Below are 9,806 nucleotides of genomic sequence, written 5' to 3'. Positions count from 1 at the left end.
ACAACGGCGACAGTTGAATGAATCAGGATGGCACAAGGACCCAAGAAACGAACGCTAAGTCAGCCCTGGGCAAGGCTTCTCATCTCGCCGACGACGTCGACGTCCTTTTTTGTGTTATTCAAATGGCGGCTGCATTGTTGCTTATTTGCGAAAAAGGCGAGCGTGAAAAAATGAGCAAAATAAGAAAACATCAAAAACCCAAAGGCGGCAAATAAACAGTGGCGAGAAAATGAAAACCGACAAGGAAAAGCTGGCGAGGCGCTGAATCCGCGACGTCGCCTTCAAAGGCGTCGCCTTGGGGTCCAAAAATTTTATCTTTTCTTTAAAGAAGTGAGGAGAGTTTTCATGGCCGCTGGCCCCCTCATTCAAAAGCAGGCTGGTATTCAAAAGGTGCTGGGACTCAAAGGTACTCTGATGCTGTTGGTTGCAGTGGATCGTGCAGGTGGAAAATGATGACAAGCAAACTCAACTGACAGCGAATAAGGAATTCAAGGCGGGTTTCTTAAGAAGATTTGCTTTGCATATGCAATATTTTCCTCTAGAGGTAGACAATAAAAATGCAAAGATTTATGTTTATAAATTTGAATTTCACGCAAATAAATATATATTTTATTAAAGCTATTTATAAAGATTCTTCATAAAATAGCCCTAATAAAGAATGAAATAAGAAGTTGTGCTCTTCTTGGAAAATTAATTTCAGCTAGACCTGATTAGAATATGAATTATGTTGGTCTTCCTGGGAAAGTATTTTCCTACGAAAGGAAAATTTAATGTACAACTGATTTGTTCTTCTAAGTAAATTTTCATTCTTCAAATATTTTGTGTTGTGCAGCAGAAAATTGCAGAAGTTTGATACCTCTAAAATAGCAAATCTTTTCCATTACTATCTATGAAAAAAAAAATCTCTAAACAACTACCTAAACCTAGAGGGTAATATATTTAATTCATCTCACATTTTATCACCAAGAAGATTCATTCATTCATTCGTGTCCATGAACATTTTTTTCTTTGTTTAGAGCCATAACTTTCCAGTTGTTACATTAAAACAGTTTGCTAAAGTTTGCCTTTGTTCTTGTTGCTCTTTTTCGTTTTGACCGCTTTCCACGTTTCCCTTTAAGTCTCCCTCATCTAATTGGCCTTATCACTTCTGACCCTCTTTACACAATTAGATTTATTTGCAAATTATAAGTTGAGTTGCATGGCGGTTTGCCATCATAATTTTATTTTACGAGCAGCCGCCACAGCTTCTGCAATAAAAATTTACCAACTTGGCAGGTCGCCTTCGAGGCTTAATTTATTGCATAATTTTTGGGTTGAATAATTAGCATTTAATTTTAGATTGGTTACAAAAAGTGCGAAAGAAGGGAGATACCACAAAAAAGGTTCATTGGACCGCTCATTAAATTAGTAAGCGGATGTGCCTTAGATTTACGTTTTTTGATATACCCTAAGCTTCGGGCTGTGTTTTGGACTCGAAGTCCAGTCGGTTTAATGGCATTTCTAATGACTTTAATTTGAATATCAAATTGTATGGGGAACTTTTGTGTTTGACGGCTGGCATCGATTAATATAATCGCACCTACGATTTTTCACTCGGGGGCGTGCAAATTAAGAATTTGATTGATGCGCCATTGGAAACTTCATTGTTCATCGCGATATTCTGTGACTTATGGTCCCTTGGGATAACAATATCGAACGCTGGAAAAACTAATTATCCCCTGGTTGGACATGTTAATTGGTTTCTGTTCTTGCGGAGAAGTCCATAAGTTCTGGACGTTCCAATAAGCTGATGGCATTTTCTACACAAATTAGCTTTTAGCTTAAGTGCTTGGCGATGGCGAAGAAAATTGGGTTGGTCAGACCGGAAGACAGGATTGCAATTTTCTCAATTGCACAGTGGCTTGAAAAGTCATTCAAAACCAATTCAATTAATTTGTATATTGTGTAAAAAAAAGAGATATTATATAAATTAATTTTTAAGAATAATTTTAGTACTAACATAAATCGATTTATTATGAAAAATTCAAATCTTTTTAAAGATATTTAAAGAACACAATTAATATAAAAAGAAATTAAAAAAGAAACAGGAAACTTAAGTATTAATCAAAGATATATAAAACAGTAAAAAGTCTTATTTGAAATTTAAATTGAATACTCATAATTTTTATACCCATCATAAATAGCTTTTAATGGTTATGCTAAGAGGTGCAGCACACTAACACATTTTTGTGAGATCTCTAAAAATGCCGAATTGTTTGCCTGGATTTTCACTTTCATTCAGTGACCTATTTGCTGTTTTTCACAACTCTTTTGCCAACGTGTTAGCAGGACAAGCCTCTTTACGAGCCACTTTATCTGGCCAAAGTAAACGCTTTTTGATCGGCAAATAAGCTACTTCCGCAAAGAGCAAGTGTTGAGAAAACTTTTCCCAACAGCAGCAAAAGCGTTTGAAATCGACAAATGACGATTAGCACATCGCGTCAACAGGTATGCATGTATTGGTGCCATTGCTACCGCTATTTTCTGTTTTGGCCAACACACATACACCTGCTTATATGTATATATATACGCCTTATAGCCCGTGGTCTGAGATGGGCGCATTCACGTTCGTGATCGGCATGGGCACTACAATATTTTGAGTTTCATTTTCAGTTGTTGAACAGAGCGCGAGCGGGCAAGACACACGCGGCTAAAAAGTGCAAATAATAGTACAAAAATCAAACAGAGAGAGAGAGAGAGAGAGAGTGAAATAGTGTAAGCAAAAAAAAAAAAAAGTGCAAAATTAAACAAAAATAAATTAAGCAACTGCAGTGCAATGTTTTTTAATCGTTCATCGATTCTGCCATTCCGTGTGTTTAACTCGTGATCGACCCTTAAAATTATTCAACACCAACTGTCGTGTGAACATCCCATAAATAATTATTCTATTCATTGATTGATGCCGAAGCAATCAACATGAATTAAAGACAAGTTGAATTGCATATGACTTTTATTGAAACTCTTACAAACTGCTCAATGAAGTGCAATGCCAAGGCCACTGTGTGTGAAGTGCTGCGATGGTCAAGGTTACAACCAAGGAAAATCTCATATGCTTATAGAGAACCTTTACTTAACAAACCAATTTCGTTGGTTTCCGCGTTGTTATGGCTTTGTCACACCATTTTGTTGACGGTTAATAAAGTTAATAACAAATATTTAACTTATCTAACCGCCATTCGACATGACTATTAAAAGCCACATAGATATTAACTCAACGTAAATCAATTTTTAACTGGAATTTTGTACTTTGAACAATCGTTTCTGCGTATTTGCGAAATTGTTTTTCGTTTAAAACATTCCAACTTGAAAATATGTGATAATTGGGAGCTGAAACATCTTATCTGGGAAGCAAATAATTAAACTTTTATCTAGATAGCTGGCATTCCCAAACGTCTTTTCTTGACACGATGTCTAATGAATTGCTATCTTGAGTTAGCGCAGATGGGAAAATTCTTTGAGCCAACATCTCACTTTAAGAAAATTCCTCTTGCGAGCTTTCTATAGGGAAATGATTTGCTTTGTCGACCAGAAAACAAATTACATTTTGCGGTCTGAGTTCTGATTTTGATTTTGTCCCAGGCAATGCACTTGTATTTGCATTTGATTTTCGGTTTTGGGTCTTGTTTTATTTTGGTTCTTCGAGCATTTTCAGCTTTGCTCAATTTGTTTGCATTGCGTAAGGTCGTGTATTTGGCCATTCATTTTGCAGCGTTTTGTCTAGCCAAGCAATTTGAATTTTGCCAGTCGCAAAAGCTCGGAAATATATTGGCTAAGAGTCAGGGCCGGCCAGAAGATGACAGCCGACGAGAAGAAAAAAATATGAATGAGAAAATACAGAGAAATCCCTCATTTAACAATGTTGCCACAAAAAATGTGCCAACAGCAAAATGCAAAACTTCGTTTGGGTCGTTTTTGGGCAATGTTTACGTTTCATTTCGACAGTTCTCTGTGCAAATTTTTTGAGAGAGTTTAGCAACTTTATTATTACTTTAATGGTACGGGTTTTAGGCAGAGGTCTCCTTCCCTTTACATGAAACAACTTCAAAGAAAATATCAAAAATATTTTATTTTATTTTCTATAAATTTTTATATTTATATATATATTTATTAAGAGGGGGTTTGCACGTTTTCACCTATGTAGGTACACAAATATTAAAAGCATTTTCAACGTTTGGATATTTTTATTTGCTGATTATAGCGTGCCAAATCGATTTGCAAAATGTTAAAAAACCGAACGAAAGAATATGTATACCTTATGCTCTTACTTGTATACAATATTTATGACGCTTATTTTCGAGGTTTGTTTTACGCACCTTAGAATGTGCTAAACACAGAAACGAATCTGCGAATTTCATGCTAATTGCTGGAAAAAAATGATTTATGGCGAGTTGGTAAATTAATTATGGAAAAAGAGCACATCTTTTCGTTAGCTGATGAAATGAGATCGTAAGATGGAGAATTGTGAGCTTCGGCTTTTCGGTGATAAGACACGATTCTACTTCACTTCCACCACTCCGGATTAACGTTGAAGTCTGGGGCTAAATTGAGGTCAGATCGCGGGGACTTTGACACGTTTTCGGAGCAGATCTGAAGGTCGTTGTTGGTGCTGCGAGATGTTGAATCATGTTTATAGTGCGTTTACAGGCACTTTCGACATGCTGTTGTATGCGTTATTACTGTGCAAAAATATAAAACCAGTTTGGAAATGGACAATAACAAAGAGATTGCATAACGTCCAGTGCAATGAGGCAAGCTACCCGTAAAATATTTTTTAGTATGGCCGGCCTGTAACCTGCCTATGCTTTCGAAAACCAGTTTTTCATTTGGGAGCCCACTTCGGTCTCTTTTGTGTTCCAAAAAAATTGGACGGGCTCTCCACAGTGAGTTCCAGCTTGAGTCACATGCTCGTCTCCTCTGGCTTTTTATAAACACCTGGGCTAGTTTGTTAACTATTTAAGCTATTTCATATACAAATTTAGTCTGTTAGCTGAGTTACTCTTTGTTTTGAAATATTTAATTGGTTTTGTTATGGCTTCGTAACCTTATAATGAGTTCTCTAAAGCTAAGAAACACAGGTGAAAAATATAAAATATTTTGAAAGTTGGTTAAAATTGTTATTTTAGTAAGCAAAGGTGTTTAATGAATTTATAATTTCATGTATTAGCAAAAATAGTGGAGGTAAAGTGGATTATTGAAATGATTACTCTTCAAGGAACTGAACTTATCGTATTTTAAAAATCAAATTGAATCTATAATTATAATACGAGACAAATATAAATCGTAATAGAGCATTCGTTGGGCTTAAGAGGCAGCATTTCTATCTCTTGCTTTATTTTTTTTTTATTAAATTATTCATGCCAATAAATTTGGTGACTGTCTGTATCAGCATCTCGCAGGTCTTCATTTAAATATTGTCCACAAACTACGAATTATAGGCAAATGTCTATGCATTAGTATTGGTATGATTGGGTTCGCTGTAACGTGAGTGCTTAGATACCCATATAAAAATCAAATGAAATGTGTTACTCCGTTCAGTTGGCTTTAAACTTCCCAAGGCTTGCTTGATTTTGAATTCTAGGAATAACAAGAAAGTAAGCCTTAAGGAATGAAATATTACAGAAGTTTTTCTTCTTTCTCCTTTAATTAGATATTTGACTCATCTGCGTGGGATCGTGCTTGAGGGTATTAACACTTGGTCTAGACTTTTTATTAGCTTTAATTAAATACAATATAATATACATTACTTCAAACAAGCCGCGTCGAATTTAGGTTAGTAATTTCATATAAAATTAGTTGCTAACTTAAAAATTATGAACATTCCTCGCACTTTCATCTCAATCGGTTATTAACCCCTCCCTCGTTGTGTTTTCCTATTTCCCATAACAGCACCAACATTGCTAAGACATAACACCAAAGGCAAACTGTCAGATACATTTATGAGTGCTAATAACGTGTAAAGACTGCTAACTGGAAAAGTGTGAACAATGATAAAGATGTGAAGCGAAGTGTCGCAGCTTAAGCGAAGGAAAACCAGGAAGTATTGCACCAACTTGCCCCAGTTTGAATTTATCACCCTCAGTATAAAAGTATCAAAGCCAAACAATGAATGCCAGCGAGGACTACATATCGATGGATCCTTCGGAGGAGATATCGCAGGTCTTGGATCAACACCAAAATGACACAAATAGCCTTCGGACACACCCCACTGTAGAGGAGTATTATGAAAGTGAGTATTGATTTTTTGCTGTAAGTATTTTGTATTTGAAATATTTTTAGCGAAAATTGGTTATAGCTCAGCTTGCCCCTGGCTTACTGATATAGTTTGTTGTTTGTAAGCCCAATTAAGTAGTTAAACATTTACCTATTTGCACATCTATTTTGGCAACGAAGTTGCTATCTAAAAATATTAACACTTTTATCAACTGTGTCAGGTTTATCTGGCCATTCGATAACTATGGGAAGTACTACTATAATATTGTCTTGTATTAACCTAGTCTTATATAATATGTAACAATATGATATTATGATGATTTTATGAGCTTTAGCATTTTATGATTTATTTAAATGTATTTAAATTATTTAAATCTAAACATTCTGTGTTTATTTAAATAGCACCTGAAAATATATCGTATATATCATTGAATAACCTTTAGCACAAGTAGTTTGAGTTCCTTTCTGAAACCTAATCCTCTTCTCCCAACTAATTGAATTTTGGCCAACTCTCTTACAGACATGACTGCCTTCCTCAGCCTGGCTATCTTCATTGCCAGTCTGCTGACCATCCTCAACATCTGCATCTTCGCCACGACGGTCTCACGGCTGCGTCGTCACCTGAACAAGCCGCTTCTGAGGCCCTCGATTATAATGGTCGGTCTGTATCCGATTATCTCGGTGGCTGCCCTGGTTACCATTCTGGTGCCCTACTCCTGGTTCATCTGCCACACGGTGATGCACGTAATGTTTATGGTCGGTGGACCTGTATTTCGTACTCTGCTCTTCCGTTACGTAAACTCGGAGCAGAATTTCGTGAAGGAGACGGGCGGGGAGGCCGTGCAACTTAATACTCCTCCATGTTGCTGTTGTTGCCTCTGCTTGCCAATGGTGATTCCCACTAAGGCGAAGCTCTGCATCTCCAGATATATGGTATGTTCAGAAGTAGGATTCGTAAGGAAATATTGTGTTAAATAACAAGTTTTTGTAGGTCTGGCAAATGCCCTTCTGGCAGGGATCTATCATGCTAGTGATGAACATCCTGTACTACAGGGACATTCAACTTTACCATCAGGTCATGTACTTCTTTATACCCTTCATCGTCTGCTCTATTGTGTTGGGGTAACTATTCAATTGTATTTTAATCAAAGAAATTAAAATTAAAATTGTATTCCAAAAACAGTGCTTGGTCCCTTCAAATCACTGTGCGGATGATCACAAAGGTTCGTGGGGACTATCAGCTCAGGAAAAAGATGTTCTGCCTCCAATTGGTGGTTATGCTATGCAAGCTGCAGTATCTTGTTCTCTACGACCAACTCGATGCCATCAAAATGGGCGGGGAGTATCCCATCAATCATACCATCTACAAGCAAAGTGAGAAATTTGTAATCTAGAAAACTTCTTAAGTAAATAGATAGTTGCATTATCTCAGCTGCGAATGTTCCTGTAACATATTAAAAATACTAAATTCGTTTTATGTATTTTATTGCAGCCATCATCAACATCCTGATCCTGGTGGAAATGGTTCTGGTGTCCATGATGGTCCAGAGTGCATATCGTACGCCCATTCAAGTTCAAATCGACGAGGTCAATAAGGAAAAGGAAGTGACTCGCATTTGAGGAAATTTGCGGATCCTGGAGCTTTAGTAGACAGTAGAAAAATGTTGTGATAAATTTAATAAAGAAATTGTAGTTAAATTTATAATTTAAAGATCCTGATGAAAGGTACGCTTTTTTCCAGCAACTGCAAGTGCTCAAATGCAGAAAACCAAATGAAGTGTTGCCCCTAAATCAAACTTAAAGGGCAAAGAATTACAAACTAAATCTCACTTGACTTGCTGGCTTAACAAAAAACTGCCACAAATCATGGGTTTCCAGCACGACTTGGTCAGTTGATGGAGTGGGAAAACCTTCCAAGCCACCCACTCTAGCAATGCGTGTCGCGTTTAGCTCATAATTCTCCCTGCGGCCTTGCAGAGGGATCCGAGATCCGTTTTACATTTTTCAACAGGACAAACAAAACCCTGGACGTCTAAGGCCAAAATGCCCAAGTGCCATAAAAATACAATAAATATAATATGAAATATCTAAGCGCATATACATCTTCCTTTCTGTTTAGATAGCCTTTTTGGATAACTCAATTGCTGTCGTAGCGCGACCATAGGCCAGAAAACGTCGCAACTCAGGCTTGAAAATGCTTTGTGGAAAGCCCAAGGAAAATCCAGGAGATGGGCAAACAAAATTGGTGGGAGTGGCAAGATCTGGAGCTTCGGCAACATCAACAACAATTGTGCACTGCAGGGCGGTGCGTTGAAATTTATGATTTATTTGAAAAGAAAGTACATTGTGCTTCGCCCAAATAAATCACACTAAAGATGCTGCCAGCTCAGAAACCAAACGGGGCAGGGTGAGGAAAAGTGGCAGGAGGTTGCTGTTCGGTGGGGGACAGGGACCAAGGCCGACGGGCAATGAAAATCAAATATTGCGCTAAAAGAGAAATGCACACTAAGCAGGGGATATCCTTTAAAAGCCAGGGAAGTTTAAGCAAGCTGAAGTGATAAAAAATATATTAAATTTGTCCAAGTCCAAATCGAAAATGTTAATTTATTGCGTTTTGATTTCTTATAAAAAGTTGATAATGGTTTTTATTATTTCATCATTTTTAAAAATATCTTGTATACATTACTACCAGCTTTTTTTAATATCGCTCTCTTATAAAAGTATTTTTTTTTTTTGTAATGTACTTTTTGAGTTTATAACTATTATTTATATATACAGAAATCAAAAAGCAACTCCTTTATTTGATTTTCAATTTCAGTTAAAACCATTCTTAACTTGAATTCTATAAGCCTGAAACACTTAATAGAGGGTATCAAAGGACGTTTAGTATGGCGGGAGGACGTCGGGCATCCAGGACTTGAAGCAGTCAAGTGCCACGGTCGGTCGTCGCTGGGCATGGTTATCTTATCGCTCTTTTATGATGTACACAACGCCGCAGAACGCGAGCCATGAGCAGCCCATGGCAGCCAAAGTCCTGGGCTGCCAGTGCCACCACTCCTGACTCACCACTCCTTTGCCTTCGCCCAAACATCACCACAGAAATCCTGGTCGAGATGTCGCTTTTTATGAAGACGCTTGTTTGCTCGGTTTGCCAGAGCTTCAGCTGCTATCCTGTTGGCTCTGACTTGACTGAGGCAAGTAAATCAGATTAAGTATCCGCTGCTCATTTTGATGAGTTGTGGAGACGACCAGCCAACAGACCTTAGCGCCATTCATTGCGAACTCTTGATTTCATACAATTTCCCTTTGCCGCATGTGAGAAGTGGAAACTTGCAATTACAATTTAAAGTCAAGAGTAAAAACATAAAAACATAAAGTGCTCTTAAAGATTAACAATTTGTTTCGAGTTTAAAAGAATAAAATCTCCTGCAAAGAAACGGGCCAATATCTTAAAAAAGAAACTTAAGTCTTTAAGGTGGAAAAAAAACTGAAAGCATTGATATAAGATGATGTGAAAATCTCTTTTTGTAGTTTGAAAAGGACATAACAATTAAAGA

At 37.1% G+C, this 9,806-nt stretch overlaps 1 protein-coding gene across 3 annotated transcripts; it reads left to right on the top strand.

The window, feature by feature from the left end:
* The first annotated feature begins 2,666 nt into the window (after positions 1–2,666).
* LOC108108666 (organic solute transporter alpha-like protein) lies at positions 2,667–7,947 on the top strand. 3 transcript variants are annotated; one of them, XM_017216772.2, is made up of 7 exons: positions 2,667–2,754; positions 5,687–5,808; positions 5,926–6,265; positions 6,770–7,182; positions 7,241–7,371; positions 7,433–7,623; positions 7,742–7,947. In XM_017216772.2, exons 3-7 carry the CDS (start codon positions 6,142–6,144, stop codon positions 7,867–7,869), a joined length of 987 nt encoding a protein of 328 aa, XP_017072261.1. In that variant the 5' UTR covers positions 2,667–2,754; positions 5,687–5,808; positions 5,926–6,141; the 3' UTR covers positions 7,870–7,947. The 3 variants fall into 3 exon arrangements, with proteins under 3 accessions (XP_017072261.1, XP_017072260.1, XP_017072262.1); XM_017216773.2 differs by lacking the exon at positions 2,667–2,754 and adding an exon at positions 5,615–5,630; XM_017216771.2 differs by lacking the exon at positions 5,687–5,808.
* The last annotated feature ends 1,859 nt before the right edge of the window (positions 7,948–9,806 follow it).

This window comes from Drosophila eugracilis, unplaced genomic scaffold (assembly GCF_018153835.1).
Source record: "Drosophila eugracilis isolate 14026-0451.02 unplaced genomic scaffold, ASM1815383v1 contig_2154, whole genome shotgun sequence".
In the NCBI taxonomy this organism is placed as follows: Eukaryota; Metazoa; Arthropoda; class Insecta; order Diptera; family Drosophilidae; genus Drosophila; species Drosophila eugracilis.
This window is presented reverse-complemented; position numbering and strand designations above follow the sequence as displayed.

Excerpts from the sequence above, each read along its gene's own strand:
- LOC108108666 (XM_017216771.2), top strand. The coding sequence starts at position 6,142 with ATGAATGCCAGCGAGGACTACATATCGATGGATCCTTCGGAGGAGATA. Across the intron at positions 6,266-6,769 it reads TGTAGAGGAGTATTATGAAA|ACATGACTGCCTTCCTCAGC; the intron begins GTGAGTATTGAT and ends ACTCTCTTACAG. Across the intron at positions 7,624-7,741 it reads TCATACCATCTACAAGCAAA|CCATCATCAACATCCTGATC; the intron begins GTGAGAAATTTG and ends ATTTTATTGCAG.